General features: G+C 52.6%; 11 protein-coding genes across 11 annotated transcripts; 5 read left to right on the top strand and 6 right to left on the bottom strand.

Moving 5' to 3' along the window:
• Positions 1–104: 104 nt before the first annotated feature.
• NUU61_006248 (uncharacterized protein) lies at positions 105–656 on the top strand (the record flags this gene model as incomplete). The annotated part of the gene is made up of 2 exons (XM_056656776.1): positions 105–326; positions 405–656. The coding sequence occupies 2 exons, from the start codon at positions 105–107 to the stop codon at positions 654–656; spliced, it is 474 nt and encodes a 157-aa protein (XP_056509576.1).
• Positions 657–1,146: 490 nt separating this feature from the next.
• Positions 1,147–2,202, bottom strand: NUU61_006247 (uncharacterized protein; the record flags this gene model as incomplete). Its single annotated transcript, XM_056656775.1, has 1 exon — positions 1,147–2,202. One exon carries the CDS (start codon positions 2,200–2,202, stop codon positions 1,147–1,149), a length of 1,056 nt encoding a protein of 351 aa, XP_056509575.1.
• A 665-nt stretch (positions 2,203–2,867) lies between these two features.
• Positions 2,868–3,493, top strand: NUU61_006246 (lysozyme; the record flags this gene model as incomplete). Its single annotated transcript, XM_056656774.1, has 2 exons — positions 2,868–3,116; positions 3,200–3,493. The coding sequence occupies 2 exons, from the start codon at positions 2,868–2,870 to the stop codon at positions 3,491–3,493; spliced, it is 543 nt and encodes a 180-aa protein (XP_056509574.1).
• A 432-nt stretch (positions 3,494–3,925) lies between these two features.
• NUU61_006245 (glycoside hydrolase family 47 protein) lies at positions 3,926–5,632 on the bottom strand (the record flags this gene model as incomplete). The annotated part of the gene is made up of 4 exons (XM_056656773.1): positions 3,926–4,011; positions 4,065–4,239; positions 4,286–5,339; positions 5,406–5,632. The coding sequence occupies 4 exons, from the start codon at positions 5,630–5,632 to the stop codon at positions 3,926–3,928; spliced, it is 1,542 nt and encodes a 513-aa protein (XP_056509573.1).
• Positions 5,633–6,774: 1,142 nt separating this feature from the next.
• NUU61_006244 (zinc-binding alcohol dehydrogenase family protein) lies at positions 6,775–8,053 on the top strand (the record flags this gene model as incomplete). The annotated part of the gene is made up of 5 exons (XM_056656772.1): positions 6,775–6,922; positions 6,977–7,111; positions 7,178–7,387; positions 7,447–7,817; positions 7,871–8,053. The coding sequence occupies 5 exons, from the start codon at positions 6,775–6,777 to the stop codon at positions 8,051–8,053; spliced, it is 1,047 nt and encodes a 348-aa protein (XP_056509572.1).
• A 1,317-nt stretch (positions 8,054–9,370) lies between these two features.
• Positions 9,371–12,099, top strand: NUU61_006243 (histidine biosynthesis protein HIS4; the record flags this gene model as incomplete). Its single annotated transcript, XM_056656771.1, has 3 exons — positions 9,371–10,214; positions 10,283–11,845; positions 11,903–12,099. 3 exons carry the CDS (start codon positions 9,371–9,373, stop codon positions 12,097–12,099), a joined length of 2,604 nt encoding a protein of 867 aa, XP_056509571.1.
• A 397-nt stretch (positions 12,100–12,496) lies between these two features.
• Positions 12,497–13,507, bottom strand: NUU61_006242 (uncharacterized protein; the record flags this gene model as incomplete). The annotated part of the gene is made up of 3 exons (XM_056656770.1): positions 12,497–12,804; positions 12,875–13,391; positions 13,445–13,507. 3 exons carry the CDS (start codon positions 13,505–13,507, stop codon positions 12,497–12,499), a joined length of 888 nt encoding a protein of 295 aa, XP_056509570.1.
• A 1,664-nt stretch (positions 13,508–15,171) lies between these two features.
• On the bottom strand, positions 15,172–15,666 carry NUU61_006241 (uncharacterized protein; the record flags this gene model as incomplete). Its single annotated transcript, XM_056656769.1, has 1 exon — positions 15,172–15,666. One exon carries the CDS (start codon positions 15,664–15,666, stop codon positions 15,172–15,174), a length of 495 nt encoding a protein of 164 aa, XP_056509569.1.
• Positions 15,667–16,171: 505 nt separating this feature from the next.
• Positions 16,172–17,116, bottom strand: NUU61_006240 (rRNA-processing protein UTP11; the record flags this gene model as incomplete). Its single annotated transcript, XM_056656768.1, has 2 exons — positions 16,172–16,951; positions 17,021–17,116. The coding sequence occupies 2 exons, from the start codon at positions 17,114–17,116 to the stop codon at positions 16,172–16,174; spliced, it is 876 nt and encodes a 291-aa protein (XP_056509568.1).
• Positions 17,117–17,603: 487 nt separating this feature from the next.
• Positions 17,604–18,183, top strand: NUU61_006239 (uncharacterized protein; the record flags this gene model as incomplete). The annotated part of the gene is made up of 2 exons (XM_056656767.1): positions 17,604–17,760; positions 17,918–18,183. The coding sequence occupies 2 exons, from the start codon at positions 17,604–17,606 to the stop codon at positions 18,181–18,183; spliced, it is 423 nt and encodes a 140-aa protein (XP_056509567.1).
• A 738-nt stretch (positions 18,184–18,921) lies between these two features.
• On the bottom strand, positions 18,922–19,821 carry NUU61_006238 (putative transcription initiation factor TFIID, 31kD subunit; the record flags this gene model as incomplete). Its single annotated transcript, XM_056656766.1, has 1 exon — positions 18,922–19,821. One exon carries the CDS (start codon positions 19,819–19,821, stop codon positions 18,922–18,924), a length of 900 nt encoding a protein of 299 aa, XP_056509566.1.
• Between the last annotated feature and the right edge of the window lie 605 nt (positions 19,822–20,426).

Here is a 20,426-nt window from a genome sequence, read left to right as displayed (position 1 = left end):
ACATACTCAAATTTGACTGTCACGTTATCAAATAGCCGGAAGCCTCAACCACTGTCAAACCCAAGCCCTAACTTGTACCTCCAGCCGTTGGAACTATCTCGAAGATGCCGCCCAACTTCTACGAGCAGACTATTCCGGCCTGGTGCATCGAGGCCGTGCCCCGGCCCTACAGCCGATGGCTATCCTTCCTCTCGCTGCGCTTCGTGACAGTCCTGACTTCGATGATAGGGGTTATCTGCTACGCCTGGGGTCTCCCGTTGCAACAAGGGGGCCTGGTGTATAGCGATGGAGTCGGGCCCGCACTGGCATCGAGCAACTTGGGCACGGTGAGTGTCGAATAGCCGAAGATGTTCCTGATAGAAAAGCAGATCTGTCCCCTGACACCTGCATACTGGTCACAACAGGCTGCCTACGGATTCCTCTGGTCCAGCTCCGTCATCCTGGTCGTCGTTGCCTTCAACTGCGCCGTACACCCGGGCGCCACCATCACCTTTGACCTCCTGGCCATGGCGGGCCAGATTACCACTGCTGTCTGGGACATGTATGAGCTGGGCTATTACCATGACTTTGGGGTCGAACGCTGGTCGAGGGGGCGCGAGCGGCGACTTATCGGGGTTGAGGTCTTTGCGGCGGTTATGATGCTGGTTGGATCGTGAGTTCCCTTTCTCCAACTGATGAACTATGCTCTTTCGTACTCTTTTCTGGTTGGTATGTATTCTTCTGACTCTCATAGAATCTGCTACTTCGTGCTGCTTGTGTGGGGCTCGACGACTTGCCATGTTCACCGCAAGCGTGGGAGCCGGGACAACAAGTCACTGGAGACTGCGTGAGATATCAGTCTGGCCTGGCCAGTTCTTTGGTGATATGAAGCGATGAATCATGAGCAGTGGCCCATTCTACCGCACCTCCATAATGTTCAATTGGTCTCTGATGATCCGATGTTGATTTTATGTCTAGTAATATTTAATTTCTAATGACTGTCGTTGATCCTATTAATAAGTAGTCATTCTTGCTCTTCAGAAAAAATACTATGGAAGTACATCCACAGGAACGAATAAAAATATCAAGTCACATCGAAGATGAGATCACTCCGACCCCATCGTAACACAAAGTACCTCGGACCAAAAAAGTTACCGAGCAGCCAGATCACAGAGTGCCAACGTATTGGCTCATGTGGTACGCAGTGGTGCGGCCATTGTCCCCGTGCGCCCACTTGGACACCATCAGATGCAAGTCATTCTTCTTGGAGGTCGACCAAGGGTGAATAAAGCCACCATAGAGGTTGGGCTCCTGCTGCCAAGTGACCTGAACAGTCTCCTTGGACCAAGGCTGGTCAGGACCCTTGGCCGTGCGCGACACGATGTGCGGGCCTGCCAGATCCAGATACACCATGGCCCAAGTACCATCACTCAGCTTGCGCACCGAGGGCTCCCCAAACTTGCCCTCAAGAATAGGCGAGCAGGGCCGGCCCCAGCCCCAGTCCTTGCCATTCCACCCCCAGCCCTGGTAGGCAGCCTTGTCGGCCATCTTGTCCCACGGCACGCGCTGCAGCATCATGGGCCCGGCCTGGCGGCCAGCGCGCACGGAGAACACGTAGACCCAGTTGCCGTCGCGCTGCATCGTCCACATCTGGAAGGGGTCCGAGTTGTCGTCGGGGTTGGGCCACTTGACGTCCAGGCGCGTGAACTTGTTCCCGTCCTTGGAATGCGCCAGCCCTGCATAGTTGGTCGACCACGGGTCCCACGACTTGATGCTCATGAACGAGACGATCTGCTCCTTCGTCTCGGGGAAGCTGATCCCGTCGTTGGGGATCACGGACACCTCGTCTGTGCCCGTGCCCGTGCCGTCGTCGCCGCGGTGCCCGTTGTGCGTGATCTCCGGCGCTAGTCCGTCGTGCGCTACGCCCGCCGCGCTGTCAAAAACAATCCCCTGCTCGTCGCTGGGGTGCGCGGCCGAGCGCAGCAATACTGGCGACCGCCAGTCGTGCTGGTCGTCGGGCCACTGCGTGCTGAACGTGTCGCCGAACAGGTACCCTATCGCGCCGTTCTCCAGCACGTAGGGGATGCCGAGATCTGTGCCGGCGACGCCCCAGCGGTGTCCGGTGTCGAGATCTTCGCCCGTCAGCCGCTTCTTGTAGACGGACTGCCCGTTTTGGGCGGCCGCAAGCGTCGCCAGCAGGAGGGAGGGCACCAGGAGCTGCATTGTGTTGCCGTTGTGATTGGAAGTAATTGAGTTTCTGGAGGATTGGCTCTTCACCGACTCAAGAGACAAAATACGAGACGACCCTGGCCATTTGACCTGATTTATATATGCGGCTGACAGCAAAGACATACAAAAGAAGGGTCGATCGTCATCTCAGCCCTTTGGATCATGGCACTGCCGGCTGAATAGACTTTGGGTATGTTGAGGCTATGACTCGTATTTGGAGTGGCAGAGCCATTCAGAGACAGAAAAACTGGAGACGAACAATGCAGGAACACGATCAAGGGTTCCACTTCCAAGGGTGGCACCGGACGATCGACGGGAAAATACGAGTGAAGAGTTAAGGGGGGGCTGATGTGAACAGGCAGCCGATTCAAACCCTAAATAGGAGGCAGTGATCGCCATCTTCAACTTTCAGGCTGTGTGTTGGATCTCGTATCGTGTCAAGATTTGTTGAGTGTGGGTTGTTGGCTCAGACATAGTTCCAAACCCTAAGTCGCAGCTCGTATTGCATGTTGATCGTGGTAGTTCTCTCTTGAGAGAGACAATAGACCCAAAGACCAAAAAGGACAAGGGAAAAAAAAGTATATAAAGACCCCGACAGAATCCCAAACAATCGCTTCTTCCATCCTCACTTCATCCCATCCTCTCTCATATCAAACAATATGTCGCTCAAGCTCCTCGTCGCAGTCCTCCCAGCCCTGGCCCTGGCCTGCACCGGGCCCCCGGTCAACGAGAACGGGCTGAATCTCCTCAAGAGCTTTGAGAAGTTCGAGCCCAACCCCTACGACGACGGCTATGGCAACCCGACCATTGGCTACGGCCACCTGTGCCCCGATGCCAGCTGCTCGGACGTGCCCAACAAGCCGCTGACGGAGGAGAGCGCGAGCCAGCTGTTGGCGAATGACATGAAGGTACACAAAGAACGCCTTACATTATTTCTCTGTCTGAATTCTGTGAATAATTTTTGGACTGACATACTGACACATACAAACAGGGCTTCCAAGACGCCCTCACCAACGCCCTCGCCCAGCCCGTCACCCTGAACGACAACCAGTACGCGGCGCTGGTGTCATGGACCTACAACATCGGCAATGGCAACATGGCCAAGTCCGACCTGGTCAAGCGCATGAATGCCGGCGAGGACGTCGTCAAGGTCGCCAGCGACGAGCTGCCGCAGTGGAACAAGGCTAACGGCCAGGTCTCCAATGGTCTGGTGCGCCGCCGCAAGGCTGAGCTTGATCTTTTCAATGCCCCTGCTAAGTTCGGTGCTCTGCCTGCTCCTTGCTAAATTTCACTGCCTACTATCTATCCTGCCTGCCTACCTACCTAGAGTAGGTCCGAGTATTCGACTTCTGGCTGGTGAATTGCTCGAGTGATGCTTGGGAGGAATAGGAAAAAGAGGCAATCTCGAGTCGAGACTGGAGAGTTAGATGTTTTATAACATGCCTTGCCAGCTGAGATTTTATTGATGCCTGTGTATGAGGGCTGATCGGTCATTCGTTTGAACCTATGACATACCCATATAAATGCTTGAAAATATCCCGATTTTCTTATCCATGGAAATGGCCTGTTTCTGGTTTGGGGGCCAGTCGTAGATCCCATAGATAATGGAATGATCGAGTAAAACTACATGCTGGATACATAGAAGGTAGGGCTTATAAAAACCAAGGCTGTTCAGTTGTAGAATTGTACTATCGACGTGAGGCAAATGATGGTCTTCCTAACTGCGCACCACGCGCATAGGATGGGCCTCGGTGTTATAGACAAAGGCGTTCTTATCACCTTCCTGGACCTGCCACGGAGCATCTAAAACGATGTTAGTATATATCCCATTAAACCTCCAACGCGGTGCAACATACCTTCCGCGTGTGCGAGGTACGCGTATTTCAGCACCTCGGCATACAGGAAACTCTCCTGACTGTCGTCCTTGGAACCGCCGTGGGCCGTGTTCACATTGGTGATGGCTGCAAAGCCCGAGTCGGTGCGGCAGGTGGCATTGATGGCTACGAAGGCATTCCAGACCCAATCGCGGTACTATACAATTTGTTAGTAAAAGCAACAGAAACATAAGGGAGGAAACACTGACAATTTCCTTGCCCGTGATCCGGTGCGCGTAGTAGAAGCTTTCAATGACCTCGGGCCGGAGCACATAGTTGCCACTGGAGATATAAAAGCCGGCGCGCTCGTAGAAATCCTTCTGGTCATTCGGAACCTTCTCCGGATCCCACCCCCATGAATCCGGACCGATCTTGGTCAGGGTCTGGTTGTAGGTGGCCTCGCAGCCGTGCACAAGCTCCAAACCAAAGTCGATAAACTCCTGGCGGTCCAGCACACTGCCACCAAGCAGGAAGCTACCGCCATCAAAACAGGTGAGGTGCTGCGAGCTGAGGTATTTCTTGCCGTTGTTGTACGAGGACAGGAAGGTCAAGTCCGGACGGGGCTTGGGGTGCGCTTGCAGGTGTTTAATGGTCGATTGGGCCGCAAGCACCCAGCGATCCTTGTACTTCTCGAACCGCTTGGGGTCGTACACGTACATCTTGATCAGGTACTCGTAGAACGAGTCGTCACCGCCGTCCCACGAGACCATGCCATCTGCAAACTCGCCCGTCTTGATGTTGATGCTGCTTCCCACGAGCCCGGGGAACGGCTCTCCGCTGGACGGCTTCGGGTCAAGCAGGTACGACTGCGCCTTCTGGCTGAGTTTAGCATACTCGTCATCGCCAGTCAAGTCAGACAGTCGCGTCCACTCGAGGACTAGTGTTCCCGTCACCGCAAGTCCATTGGTGCTGGAGCCGTCGGTACGCCGACCGGTGATGTTGAGATTGTTGTGCGGCACCCCAGAGGGGGTATCGAAGGCGAACTTGAGTACATTGGCCAACTTCTTGGACTGAGACAGCAGCTCATCCACCTGGTCGGACTTGCGGACCAGATTCGATGCAGGGCCCGTCAGTAAGTCGTAGCCCGACAGCATGCCAGCCAAATAACGGATGGTGGTCTCGAACAAGCTGACCTCCTCGGAGGTCTTGGTGAAGTCGATTTTAGGGATAAAGTCAAGGATGGTGTTGACCGCGTCTGTATCACCCATAATAATCGCCGTCGACAGTGCATCCACCGCAGAAGCTCCCCATCCATTTCTGGAATTGTGTCAGTTCGCGCATCGGGACCCCCGGTGTGATTCGAGATCTTGTTCTCAAACTTACCGCGAGTCTCCATATCCGTTGCTCACCGGGCGCAGCTCGTCGTGCGGAAATGCATATTTGGTATATCCTTTCCATGCATGTTGGAACGCCTCCTTGACCGCGTCGGCCTTTTCTTGATTTTTCGACTGGCGGCGCAGGACGGTTTCAGGGTCGGCATGGGGCAATGCGGCAGTTAATCCCACCAGACTCGTGGCCAGGGAGAGTAGCGGGAGCGAAGTGATGCGCATGATGCGAGGATCGTGGTATCAATATCTATAGACAGGACGGATGCGACTATACTAGTAATAACCCAGTGCTGGGGTGTGACGGGCACCACAATCCCGCAGAGAGAAAGAGCAAGAGAGTCGAGAGAGAGTCGATAAATGAGTGACAGACGGGCCCTGGGTAAGTATAAAAAGTGATGCACGGGGGAATGCGAGTCAGGTCGCAAATCAGCGGGGGGAAATAATAAACAAAAAAATCCCCGGCAAAGAGGAGAGAGGCAGTCACGATGTTTACAGAGTTGCATTCCGCAGGAAAGAGAAACCTCGGGGGATCTGCAAGGGCTCCATCGGACTAGGAATGCGTCCATACATGGCACCTTGCATCGTCCACTCCGAGGTCCACGGGAGTCACATCCCTGATGCTCTGTGGACTGCAACAGAGAATGACCCAAAATTCAATCAGCTCGGAGCGGCCCCGCAAGCACTTGCAACCTTCCCCTCAGACTGCGATGTGATGCAGACCGTGGGCTCTTTCCAGTCGAGTATCCCCATGTTGGGTATTTCCTCTGCAATTAATCCCGGGGATCTTGCATTCTCTTGTCGTGATCACACTACAAGCTAACCTTCGTTCGCTCAGGCGACTTTGAAAGATGTAGTAGAGAATAGAAATTAGACTTTAAAGGGCTTATTAACTATATTCGATCCTGTTTGAGAGGGTTTATTTTTTTATTAAATATATCGATAGCTATCTTACTACTACTAATATTCTTCTCTCTCTTTACTTAGAGAATTGTTTTCTAACCCTTTTCCTAATCCTCTATTTAATCGATTTTTTTTTAAATAAATATCTCTTTCTCTCTTTTCTCTAGTTTCTTTAGGGTGTATAGAAGGTCGGGGAGTAGCGAAGTCGAATTCTCCCAGATTTTCTGCAACCGACTTCACATCTTCTTATATTACTAAATTGACCCCGACTCTATCGATGCAGACGGGGGATCTGCTCTCGCATGGTCCACTTGGGCTCCCCGGATGCCCTAAACACCCCGGTGGATCCCCATCCCACTTGCCAGGAGGGGGTGTGAATTTGTCAGCCTTGGGCTTCCAGGTTGATGTCACAGTCGAGATAATTTCTTGCTCACTTAGAAACTTCTCAATCGGTTACTGGCAGCATGGGAGCACCGCCAAACACAGCCCTGGTCGTTCGGGCGCCAGAAGGCCAATCGCCAACGCTGGTCAAGGAAGAACTTCCCCTGCCTTCCCCAGGACAGGGACAAGTGCAGGTGAAGGTGTCCCATGTGGCTCAGAACCCTACGGATGGTAGGTTTGGGGATTGCTCTCTTGCAGTTTTCAATTTCCGCTAATATTCGAAAGTCCAAAGCTTTGATGCAAACGCCTTTGGCGACGGGGTAGTCCTCGGCTGTGATTTCGTCGGAGAGGTCACCGAGCTGGGCAGTGGGGTCACTCGCCTAGCCAAAGGTGATGTGGTGGCTGGTTTGATCTGGGGAGGTGAGTTCCTGGTCTTATCTCCCCGGTTCCGTCGAGTACGGCTGATGAAGAATTGAACATGACCAGGCGAAGTGGCAGGACTGGGAGGATACAGCCAATACAGCATCGCAGATCAAAATGTCTCTTTCAAGGTCCCAGCGAGCATTTCGCGGGAGCAAGCAAGCACAGTCCCCCTGGCTGCAGCCACAGCATGGCTCGCCCTGTTCTCCAAGGACTGCCTGAGCCTCGATCGCTCCAAAGCTTCTGGTACCAGTGTACTGGTGTGGGGTGGCAGTTGTATGTGGATTCTGGATTGACCATCATGATTGAATGCAACAGAGACTGACCTGCAACAGCTAGCGTTGGACTCTATACCATCCAGCTCGCGTCGATCTGCGGCTTTGAGGTAATTACTACCTGCAGCCCTCGCAACGCAGACCTCGTCAAATCTTGCGGTGCCAACCATGTCTTCGACTATAGCGATGAGACGGTGATTGCAAAGATCAACGCAGTTGCTCCTAATCTCCAATATGTCTTCGACACTATCGGCAATACCACCTCCTCTTCGTTCGCCTCCACGGCTTTTGCCGATCGCATGGGGAATCTATGCACCGTGAGGCCCGGTAAGGCCAACACGGAGCAAGTGACTGGAAATACCAATGTCACGGATGTGCTAGTGTGGACAGCGTTCCTGAAGGATCACCACTACGGTCCCTTCCATTGGCCGGTAAGTCGCCATAGAGAACTTTTGTGGGCGGGCATCACGTTGACCAGAAACAGGCCTCTCCCGAAGATCATGCTCTGGCGAGTGAATTGTTCGAGAAATTGCCCCGGTGGCTGGATCAGGGCACGCTCAAGCCCAACCACCCCAAGGTCTTGTCGGGGTTGGACTCGGTGGCCCAAGGATTCCAAGAATATCGGGGCGGCAACGTGTCTGCCTACAAGATCGTATATGCGGTGTGACGTGAGAGAGGATAGATGCACTTTGTTAAACTTAACTCCTGTCACCCCCCGAGTTTAGCGCCGGCCCCTGGCCGCTTTTACCCATGCATCTATAAGAGACCGCTCTCCCTCCCCTCGACTTGTCGACGTACTTTCTCTTCTCTTTCCCCCTTTGGCCACTTTATTTCTCGCCCCCCACCGACTTATGTGAATTGAACGCTGGGTGTTGCGTATGATGAACGTATTCTTTGAGTCTAGTTTCTTCCAAACTAAAGGCATTGCGCTGCCCACGCCGGCGGAGATCAGGGCGATCAACGAGACGTCGGGTGATTTTAGGAAAACCTATTTCCACCGAGCGGCACCAGTCAAGATTCCGTCGTTGGGCCTGTTTGTCAAATATGGACGTCCTATATCCATTGTTGAGGTTAAAACGCAAAGAATATTGCACGCCGTTCTTAAAGCTAGAGTGCCCATCCCTGAGATCTTTTGCTAAGCTGAAGATAGAGGGCAAATATTTAGTTATATAGCTCTGGTCGAAGGCGAGATGCTAATAGAAAGGTGGGATAACCTAAACGAGGAGAAATATAATAATTACCACGAGCTAAAATATATAGTTCGACAGTGGAGAGATCTACAGCAGGACGTATCGGACTCTTATATCGGTACGGATATCTCGATACAAGCGCTCGACTATAGCTAACCAGTATCTAAATTAAGCAGTTTTAACGACAGTCTACTCTATGATATTTTCCTTCTTGGAGAGGAGCAGATACCGTGTAGCAATTTCAAAGAGGCCAACAGCGATACCCCTATTCGCTTTACGCACAGTGACCTTCTACCCCCTGTCCAGAGGTGACAGCAATCATTGACTGGGCCCAAGCTGGATGGTATCCTGTCTATCGGGAGTATTACAAAGCGCGGTGGATTAATTTAGCTCCAGAGCATTTTGATGGAGCATTAGTAGATGAATGGCGTCAAAAGTATTTACCGCTGTTTCTCGACCCAGCGGATGATGAGACGCAGTATCATCCTTGGATCTGGTTTGTGTTATCCAAGGGAATTTGAAGATTACATTGCTTAGTTTTAAATAGAGTGGTTCGCTGGGAAGGTAGGTCTCCTGTGTAGATGTATAGGCCAGCAAATGCAGCGTAAAAGCGGCGCGATCATTCGATGATTCAGCGGGCGGGCGCAGGAGAAAAAAAGTAGAGTGACACATACTCTCTCCCCCAATAAAACCCCCCGGGGAGACGCTCATCTCTCTTTCTGTCTCTTCCCTTCTCCTGCCTTTTCTTCTCTAATTGCATTTCCTACCTCTCTTACTCCCCCTGGACTTCCACTATGGCCACCCCGTTCCTTATCTCCTACCCCTCCTCCCCCACCTCCGGCCTGTCCCTGAAGCAGATCGCCTACTTCGGCCGTGTGCTTGTGAAGGTTACGAGTCTGTCCCAGGCAGAGGATTTCCTGCACCAGCACTTTCGGCAGCTTGATGTCTTCGTCGACGCGACTGACGTCTCCTCCGCCGGTGACCTGGTCGATATCCTCAATGCCGGTGCCGCCAAGATCTTGATCACCCTCGACCAATTGACGACCCTCTCCCAGGAACAGTCGGTTCCGTCGTCTCGTTTGGTCGTCTACGCCCTTTCTGAGGCCGAGTTGGACACTTTCCAGCAATGGATCGCCGCCAATTCCGAACGCAATGACGCAAGTGTCTGCACGGAACCCGCCCACGTCGCGGCGGCCGCCGCCAACTTGAGGATCAGTGCGGACTCGCCGCGCCTCTACACAACCTATGGAGACCAAACGGTGTCGGAGGATACAGTCCAACAGACCATCCAACAGAACGCGATTGCTATTCTCTCCTCGCAGGCGTTGACCGTGGAGCGGGATGCACCGAACCAAATCTCTGCGGCGAAGCTCCTCGCGTCGCGCGCTGTCACCGATCAGGCCAATGGGTTGTATGCGACTTCTGTTACGGATGAGCGAGGCTCTTGTCTGGGTGTTGTCTGGAGTAGCGATGAGAGTATCGCTGAAGCTCTCCGCACCGGGACCGGGGTCTACCAGAGCCGGAAGCGTGGGCTGTGGTACAAGGGCCAGTCGAGCGGAGATGTGCAGGAACTGATCCGCATTGGATTCGACTGCGATGCCGACTGCCTGGTCTTCGTGGTAAAGCAAATTGGACGCGGTAAGAGCCAATTATTTTCAAACTGTGTGGCCAAAGTCTGAACGCTAACTGTTGGTGACTCACACCAGGCTTCTGCCACCTCGGTACCGAAACCTGCTTCGGCGCATCCGCCGGTCTTTCCCGTCTTCAGAAAACCCTCCAAGCCCGCAAGGCAGACGCACCCGCAGGATCCTACACTGCTCGCTTGTTCAATGACCCCAAGCTCGTGCAGGCTAAGGTCATGGAGGAAGCAGACGAGTTGTGCCGCGCGACCACCAAGGAAGAGATTGCCTTCGAGGCGGCCGACTTGTTCTACTTTGCTCTGACTAAGTGTACTGCCGCCGGCGTTAGCCTCGAGGATATCGAGCGGAATCTCGACCTCAAGAACTTAAAGGTGAAGCGGAGAAAGGGCGATGCCAAGGGCCCCTGGGCAGAGAAGGCAGGTCTGGCTGCCGCCGAATCGAAGCCTGCGCCGGCACCTGCGCAGCCCGAGCCGCCTGCCGAGGACCGCACAACCCGGATCGAAATGAAGCGTGTGGTAACCGCATCCACCCCTCCCAATGTGGTCACGGACTACCTCAAGCGTCCCTCCCAGAAGTCCAACGATGCCATCGTCGGCCTGGTGCGTCCGATCATCCAGGACGTTCGCGACAATGGCGATGCTGGGGTACTGAAGTACACCCACAAGTTCGAGAAGGCTACTTCGTTGACCTCCCCGGTCATCCACGCGCCTTTCCCGGCAAACCTCATGCAGCTGGAACCTGAGACACAGAAGGCGATTGATGTCAGTATCGGTAACATTGAACGTTTCCACGCCGCACAGAAGGGAAGCAACGATGCCCTCCAGATGGAGACTATGCCTGGTGTGGTCTGCTCCCGCTTCTCGCGTGCCATTGAGCGAGTGGGCCTGTACATTCCCGGTGGCACTGCGGTACTACCATCCACGGCAATGATGCTGGGTGTGCCGGCCATGGTGGCGGGCTGCCAAAAGATCATCTTGGCGTCGCCGCCCCGTGCAGACGGCAGCATCTCACCGGAGATCGTATACGTCGCTCACAAGGTCGGTGCCGAGAGCATTGTCCTGGCGGGCGGCGCGCAAGCTGTGGCAGCTATGGCCTACGGCACAGAAAGCATCAGCAAGGTGGACAAGATCCTGGGACCGGGCAACCAATTCGTGACTGCCGCAAAGATGCTGGTGTCCAACGACACATCCGCCGGTGTCAGCATCGACATGCCGGCCGGACCTAGCGAGGTGCTCGTCGTCGCCGACAAGTTTGCCAACCCGGCCTTCGTCGCTTCGGATCTGCTGAGCCAGGCGGAGCACGGTGTCGACTCGCAGGTGATCCTCATTGCCATCGATCTGACCGAGGAGCAGCTGCTCGCCATCGAGGATGAAGTAGATGCGCAGGCCAAGGCCCTGCCTCGCATGGACATTGTCCGCGGCTCTCTGGATCACTCAGTCACCTTTGTTGTGCGGGACATCACCGAAGCCATGGCTCTCAGCAACCAATATGCGCCCGAGCACCTGATCCTGCAGGTGCAGAACGCAGAGTCGGTGGTCGAGCAGGTGCAAAACGCCGGCAGTGTGTTCATTGGCGCCTGGACTCCCGAGAGTGTAGGCGATTACTCGGCAGGTGTCAACCACTCACTGCGTAAGTTTTTCTTCCTTTCAGTGTTGTTCAAGAACTGGAATCTAACTGTCTCTTTAGCTACCTATGGCTACGCCAAGCAATACTCCGGCGTCAACCTGGGCTCGTTCCTGAAGCACATCACCAGCTCCAACCTGACCGCGGACGGTCTGCTGGGCCTTTCGAAGACTGTCGAGACCCTGGCGGCCGTGGAAGGTCTGGAGGCGCACAAGCGGGCTGTGAGCATCCGTGTTGCGCAGATGCAGATGCAGTCATAGTCTATTTCTATTTCTTTCCTCTGTTTGTCTTCGCTTTATCATGACGGGATGCGCGATGAATCCAGCTCATTGTTTCATTTTTTTTCCTTCAAAAGTATCTTCAATTGGGGAGTATTGTTATGACACCCGTGGACGCAAGCGATGATTATGTTGACAATGAATAGAAAGTACTATTTTCCAATTTTCAGGATCCTTCGAGAATAGATATATTATACTGAACATCTGAAGGGTTACAAGTTAAGAACACATAAAATGGCATGATTAATGCTGAGCCGCAGCCAGCATCCTCCCAGCGTATGTATTTGAATCGACGAAGCGATGAAATGCTATATCAAACCACAAACCCTTCGCCTAAATTTTTCATGGTCTTTTTCCCCGCGCTTTATCCTTGCTGCTTTCACAGCTGGGCAACATCATTTAGAATCTGGACCTCCTGGCCAGGCTTGAAGGCCGGAAGACCCATATACGGACATCCATCGCACCGGAAGGCATCTCCGAGCGCACAGCTCCCACAGGAGCCGGTCTTGCCCTGGACAGTGAAATCCAACTCATCCAAATCGTCGGATTGCAGCATCATCACATTCAGTTCTTTATCGGCGTTGGCGCGGCGCTCTGTATCCTCGGCGTCGAGCCGGTCTGCTAGTCCGCACGTACAGTCCTTGCAGGCGCGTCGCCTCCGGCCGGTCTTGGGTTGGCACTCGGGGGCTGGGAGGTTGTTAGAATGATCGATGAAAAAGTACAGGTCAAGTAAATAAAGGAAGAGACAAAGACATACGGGGCACAATGGGTCTCGTTAAATCCTCCTCAGAGAGCAGTGTGTCCTCATTAATCAACTCGTCGTCATTATTGGTTTGGTTGTCATTATTTGCACCGAAGCCCATCGTCGGTGTAAACCCCGTAGGCGGCGCACTGGGTGTCGTCTTCTTGTTCTTCTTTGCTCCAAACCGCAGAGGGACAGCGGACGCCTGCTCAACATTGGGCTTCTCGAATCCGGCGGGGGTTTGTACGAGGCCCGCCAACACGGCCTCCATAGACTCGGAGGCATCCAGGGCGTGATCTTGGGTTTGCAGCTTCGCGCCGGCTTTCATGGCCGGTACCAAAGCGGTGTAGAGGTCTCGGGTGAGGAGCTGCAGGGCCTCGGCGCGCCGGGCGCCGTCGGAGTCTGTCAGGACGAGAATGAGGTCATAGGTGGTTGCGGGGAGGGAAACGAATCCGGCGGCGAGCCGATCGAGCATCTGAAGGTCGGTGTTGGAGCGGTCAAACGTGGTGAAGATGTCTCGGAGTTTGTCTTCCTGGGTGGCGATGGAGGGGGAGCGAGGAGGAGAGTGCGCTTGGCGTTGTCGACAGACTTCGATGGCGGAGCCAGGTCGACATCGGATGTGTCGATTGTCATGAAGGAGGGCGCCATGGTGAAGGGTGAGAGAGACGGGGGGAGAATAGAGACTCAGAGAAAAAGAAGCGGAAGGGAGGGGTGGCGATATTTCGATAAAAGATAACTTAGTCAGCCGATGTGGGAGGTCCCATTATTAAGCCATATTTGGAATGTCCACTGGAGTATCTGATTATTTTTCCCTTGAAATGCTTAGGCGCTTATAGGCAAGTACCTGTGTCAACCAGGTCGATCGCATCCTATTAGCGTGCGGGTATTACTGGGCGCTACGTTGTCAGCGGATGTCGGCGAGGGCCATTATCAATTGTGGCCTTGTGAATGGCCTGACGTCACATACGAACCCTTATATGGGGAGACAAGATGAATCCTGAAGAATTAGATGAACCTCTCAGTAGGCTACTGGTCTTCCTAAGAGCGGATGATGTAGTTCCTGGGAGCGAGAAAATGGCCTTCTGCCGTGGAGGGGAAACCATCCCTAGGAGAGAGGGGTTCTGCTAATGATCTTTAGCGTCACTTAGTTACTAGCGGGAAATAGTTCAACCAAAAGCCATGATCAGTATGTAATAAAGAAAATTACAAAAATTATAAAAATTATAAATAAAGAAAATGTTGCTGTTAAAATACCTATATGGAGTAGATAAGATATAAATTCGACCTACCCTCAACTTTTAGTTACCTATACTTTTTATTATAGAGGCACGAAATCGATTAGTTCAATAGGATAGGGAGTGAGAGAGTAGAGGAGAGTAGACGGTAGTTAGTGAGAATAAAAGTAATCTAGAAATTATTTATCTCTACTGTAAATAAGTACGGACTAGATATTAGGTATAGACTAAGAAGGGAATCTAGAAATAGGCAGTTTAGAATTAGGTAGCTAGGGGAATAAGGTATACTATAACAGCCTTCCGAGGCCACCTTTTGGCTTTAGTAAGTAGGTTAAAATAATCTCTTGCTATTGACCTAGGGGTTGCTAAGGTATTAAGAACTACACGTGATGCGTGCTGGGTAGATGGGTGGAGAATTTTATGTTATTTACCCAATTATATTTATTAAATACCCTACCTCTTTAGCTGATAGGCGATATTTAAAATAGAAAATAAGAAGGGGTCCAGGGTGGGTGATGTTTAGCCAATCGTTTTCGATGCACACCCTACCGCTCTACCTCTAGGAGGGCGTTTAACCACCTATTTCTTTTTGTCCGCTAGTTAGAATAATATTCCGTTGACTATTGTGTTTTTATCTTCCATCGATTTGTATGTCCACTACGAGAAATGGCATATCTTATGGTGGTGATTTCTTCGACTGACCTCCAGAAACGATTGTGATTGGCCCGTTCACCAAGTATAGAACCTGTCTCAGCGACACACTTGACTCTTCCACCTGTTGAGTATGAACCAAAATAGAAAGCTATCACTCGCAATGTCAGGGGGGATTGGATTGTAATTCGGGGTATTATCTTGCTAAATTAAATTATGAAGAGTAACACATGCCAGCTAGGCCAAGATGAGGCCTCCTCATCATGGATGGGTAGACTAGTGGAAGTATCCCACGAAAAGCTCCCAACACTTCCCCAATGAACGAGAAGGGTGTAATCAGCCTAACACTCCAGACCTGGGGCACCGCCATCCAAATTGAACGCGACGAAGTCATCTAAGCGGAAAGGGTTAGCAGATCCAAGATCATCAGAATGAACGGTGAACTATGCCAGCCTTACCCAAGTCGGTGGAGAGGTCTTTGCCACCGCAAGTGGCCGAAAGCGTGTGGCCATCCACCTTGATGGAATCGTGGTCACAAGAATTGGCAAAGCCTCCGCTAAATTGCAGGTAAGAAAAATGATTAGCATCTGCAAGCCGCCAAAGACCCGTGTAAATACACTGGGGGGAAGATGACACATACTCAGGACGGTACTCAAGCTTGTTGCCGTTATTGACGACACAGCCGTTCAAATCCAGACTCGTCAGCGAGTCCGTGCACTGCCACTTGTCTTGGTCGCTGTCACGCTGGCAGTTGCTGTATCCAACATGGTCGGCCGGGTATTCGTACTTGCACCCGCGGCACTGGAGGTACCAGTAGCGGTTGGGATCAATGAAGCAGTCAGAGCATGAGTCACTCAAACCGGAAACCGCCAAGGTTGCCGGAAGAGCTGAAGCAATAACAGAAAGTACAAAGAAACGCATCTTGAGTTGATGTAGATAGTTGAGCAGTTGAGAGGTGTCTGGGGTGGAGTTGAACCTACAAGTGGCATACAACCTGCTATTAAATAACTTGAGATGCTTTTTTCTGACATGTATAGAATGGCACTAATACTGTACCCCTGAAAGGCATTTCATTGTCAGGATCAAAACGTTGGCCCCGGGGGGGGCGGGGCTGGTAATCCCGTGGGATTGCTGGGCACCCCTATCATACCAATTGGGATAAGATCTGGTCAGTTCAAAGGATATAAAAACAACAATTTAGGTGTGTTGAGTAGGTCTTACATGTCGATCCTAATCAAAAATTGCTTTCAATGTGTCTGGGGGCGCCCCCCAAAGCAGTTATACAGTATATAAAAAAAAAACTGGGGGCGAGAGTTGCTTAAACCACTCATTCCAAATGGCTTCAGCTCTCGGGTACGGCAAACGATTTGAGGTATCACTATGTACAAGAAAAGATCAAAGGAAGATCGTCATTATAAAAAGGCACTCAACGCTTGCGCTCTCGGATCTTCCATTTGAGACCGTGCTTATTGGTGCCCCCCACAGAGTTCTCCATCTTACCGCGTTGCCAATCCAGCTCCTGCTCAGCTGCCTGGATCTCGGCATATTGTTTGCGCAGCGCTGTCAGCTTATTTTGACGCGCCTCGACCGCACGCTTCCGGATCTTGCGAGCCCGACGTGCCTCCACGAGGGCCTGCCGCTCCGCCTCGAGCTGTCTCGGGGTCTTTTTGGTGTGGTCGTTGGGCTTCACGCCCTCGTCTTTCATACTGTCGGGTTGTTCTTCCTTGGTCCGTTGTCTCTTGATTTCTCGTTGCTCCCGCCAGTCATTTGCAAACACCGTCTTGCGCGATTTGGGCTTTTCTGGAGGGCCAAAATCAAAGTCCTCGAGATCATCGTCGAATCCGTCAAATTCGTCGTCGCTTTTCTGGTCTTTTTTCTTCTTCCCATCCAATGACTTGTTCATCCCATTCTGCAGTTGCACCTCACGCTCCAGGCGCTCCAGCTCTCGCCGTATCCGCTCGCCCACTGTCCGCAAATATCCTTTATCTTGCGTCTTGAGCAGCTTGATGGCATCGTGGCCCAGCCCGCGTGCCTCGGCCGAGTCTCGCGTAGCGCCGACGCCCCGTCCATGTTTCCCTTGTGTTCGATTTCGGCCTCCCATCATTCCAAAGGCAAATTCATCGGGGTTGCGGTCACGCGCCTTCTCTTCGAGGCGCTTCAACTTGGCCTTTTTGGCGTTGTAGTCTTTTGCGCGAAGAGAGTAGTCCTGTTGAAAACATTAGTCTATATTCCTTTCTCTGGCTTATGGAACATTTTATGAAGGCAAGGAACTCACCTTGTGCTTCTCAAGAAGGCCCCATTTCTCGCGCCCCCCGACCTGGCCACGCTCGCGGTGTTGCCGCCGCTGAACGGCGTTGCGCATGGAAGACATGCTGGGCGTTGTACTGGATTCGACGGTAGAGGGAAGAGGAGAAAAAAAAATAAGAATCAAACAACACAGCTATTGATAATAGCAGATACGCTTGAAATAGCTTGAACCCGCCAGAAAAGTGGCATGAAAGAGTCGGGTGTTGAGTTGGAAGATCAGAAGTAGCAAGTTTTTTTTTTTGCTGCTTTTTCTCTCCGCCCGAACTCGGCTCACTCCGCATCAACAGTCTCCCCGTTTCACGTCCCCGATATTTCTTTGATTACTCGGTGACTCGATAACGACACATCCTGTATTTAAATAAGCTTATCTCGATCTCAAACTGCTTTCTTCACCTCTACCGCCAACCGCGATCCGACCCCTCATCTCCCGACCACTAACGTCGATCAGATACAGTCTTCGGCGAATACTTCGGCAGCTCATTGATTCTCTTTCACATCTTCTCGCAACCAATTGACCTCGACATTGGACGATTAAGCTCGTCAGTTCCTCAATGGCTACACCATCCACATCTTCCGAAAACCCATCATCCTCCACGCCTCACAAATACAACATCCGCAACCCGCTCCCGCTCTCAGCAACCCAAGAACAAGAAGTCAAGAGGCTTTACTACAAGCGTGTACGAGGCTACTGCGCTGATGAGATAAAAGGTATACCGCTTTCTCCACCATACTGCTGTCCAATGGAAACCACCACAAACCCGCGGGTCTCGAGTATCACGCGAGACAATGATTTCCATTGCCATAGCTGCAGTGATCTTATCTTCGATTAGAATTTCTTGGCTAACACCGGTTTACTATCGATCAGCCTTTGCCGAATGCGCCGTCAATCGCACCGTCACTGCTACCTGGATCTGCCGCTCACAGCGCCTCGCCATGAATTCGTGCATGGTCGCCCACGCAAAACCCGAGGAAGAGGACCGGGCCCGTGAAGAGTGGTTCGCAACACATGAAGAGCGGTGCCGCGCACGAGAGGAAGAAGCAGTGCGCGTCGAGAAGCGGCGCGAAGAAGTTATTCGCATGATGCGCGAGGACGACGCGCGGAGACAACAAGCTCAGACCCAGGGACGATGATTGAGAGCTTTGAGAACTATCTCCCCTTTTTTTTCTTCCCTCTCTCTTTCCTCTCTATATCGCATCTCCATTTGTCGCCGGAGTTGTCTGTCTGTCTGGGTCTCGGCGTCTTGGGGTGTTTCCACTACTCGGGTGTTTTCAGGCTGGAATGCAGCGCTTTCTCTTCTCCCTCCTGCCCTCTGCCTCTTCATTGCAGTTGAAGAATGGATGGCTTGGGAAAAGAGAAGGTCCATTGGTTTGCAACACTGCTGGGCTTTCAAACTGCCTGAGCTTGCAAAAGCTTCGACACTTCGGGATATCACCAACGGGAGAAATCCAGTCAAGCCACCCATCTGACTTTGGCAGGAGCCATCCTTCCCGTCCCACAGAGAGCCCTAACCAGCCCCAAGTGCCACCCATGGCCGAGACAGAACCGGATGTATTTTTCATAAGTTCTCTCTCCTCATGGCGTCCAAAGGGGGAACTGATCAAGCGTTTTTCTGGGCATCTTTATTGCGTTGCATGGCCATCAGTGTGGGATGGGCCTCAATTATGTACAGTACTTCAAGGACATTTGCTTTTTTTTTTTGGTTTAATTGACCATAGATATTGCTTTTCTTCCATCTTGGCAGAAAGCCCCTGGCTCCATCCGCAGTGTAGATAACCCCCAAGAAGAAAAGAAGATACAGTAGAACACCCAGCGCCAGAAACACCAATCCAAGGCAAAGCCCATCAGAAGAGCCAGAATGCAAAAGTATTTTACATGCCGGTCATCTTCCGGTCTTCATCACCATCACCTGCTTCGCCCATGGTGGTGTCCTCGCCGAAGATGTCCTCCATCTTCCCATCGCCATCGTCATCATCACCGCCCTCTGCATCCTCGGCTGCATCACCACCAACACCCTGGCCCTGGCCGGGACCAGACTGCGGCTGAGCATCGGGCATTTCCTCCTCGCCCTCGCTGTCCCACTCATCTTTCATGTTCCAGCCTGTGCCCGTAAGACAGAATCGTTCGGGGGGCAGACGCATTCCCCCCATCAAGACGCTCTGGTTTGCCGCGCCAGCCACCCCATTGGTAGCAGCGGCATCGAAGCCGCGTGACACGCCCGGCAGCGCAATGCGGTTTCGCTCCGACGCAACCTCCATCAAGAACTCCTTGGGCAGCCCCGTCTGAAACTGGTAGTGCAGGCGTGAGGCAATACTAAGACGCAATGCCGGTAATGACACGCCGTTGGTTTCCACATTCAAGCCCTTGCCCGTGCCGCTCCCGTCGCCCGCGGCACCACCATACCCCTCCGTCGCGAGGTGCACGGAATCCTGAAGTACATTTGAGGTGTAGCGGTAGGCAAAGTCGAGAAGCTGGAGCGGCACGCGGTCTTGGTATGCAGTGACGCCGAGTGAGGCGAGCAGCATGTGTATGAGGCGTACATCGCGCGGCCGTCGCGACTTGCCGCTATCTTGCAGAGAATTGCCCGGGAATGGCGGTGGTTGTGTTGTGGTCGTAGTGGTCGGCGCGGCTGCTGGGACACTAGCCCGTGGCTGCGAAGCCGAAGCGGCGGGCGCGGAGACTCCGTTCGCCGCGCCCGAAGATGAATCGGCGGGTGGGGTCAGAGGTTGTGTTGCTGGGCCTGAGCCTTGCGTCTGGCTTGGTGATGCCATGATTTGGGCTCGCTGGGCGAAAATCGAGATCGGGGAGCGGAAGAGGGTAGATTGCGGGTACGAAGGCGGTGGGGGTGGGAGACAGCTCAATGCGATCAATTACAGAAGACAGTCGGCCAGAATCACTGGCACAGCACGGCTGGTCGCAGTCAAGAAAACCCCAAGACCGTCGGAGATGGTGGAAGTGTGGGGGATTGAAGGGACGAGATCTGAGATACCCAAAAAGAACGCAGGAGCTCTGAAGATGCGCTAGCCGTTTTAGGCAACTTCAGTTGTATGAAGATGAAATGAATAGACCACTGAGTTCTGCTATCAAATCTGGTTTTCCATGTAAAAGTTGAGAATTGCATTTGCCCTCTATTGAACCCCAGCATCAAACCCATCTCATTGTCACGCAAAACCACTCAACAAGCATATGCGCCATGAATGTACAAACTCCACAAAAACGCCATCAATGCGATCAAATCTCACTCAAGCCAGCATTATTGTGTAAAGTGCAGGCTTCAACTCCAATTCTGCATGCAAGTGTGTTGAACATGGGTATATCAATGCCAAGGCAATGTGTATGTATGATGCAGGTGGGGGGAATCCCCGGATATCATCCA

The sequence above is a fragment of the Penicillium alfredii genome (genome assembly GCF_028826965.1).
Source record: "Penicillium alfredii strain IBT 34128 chromosome Unknown utg000009l_segment0_segment0, whole genome shotgun sequence".
NCBI lineage: Eukaryota > Fungi > Ascomycota > Eurotiomycetes > Eurotiales > Aspergillaceae > Penicillium > Penicillium alfredii.
The sequence above is the reverse complement of the archived record's forward strand: the minus strand, read 5'-3'. Positions and strand labels throughout refer to the sequence as shown.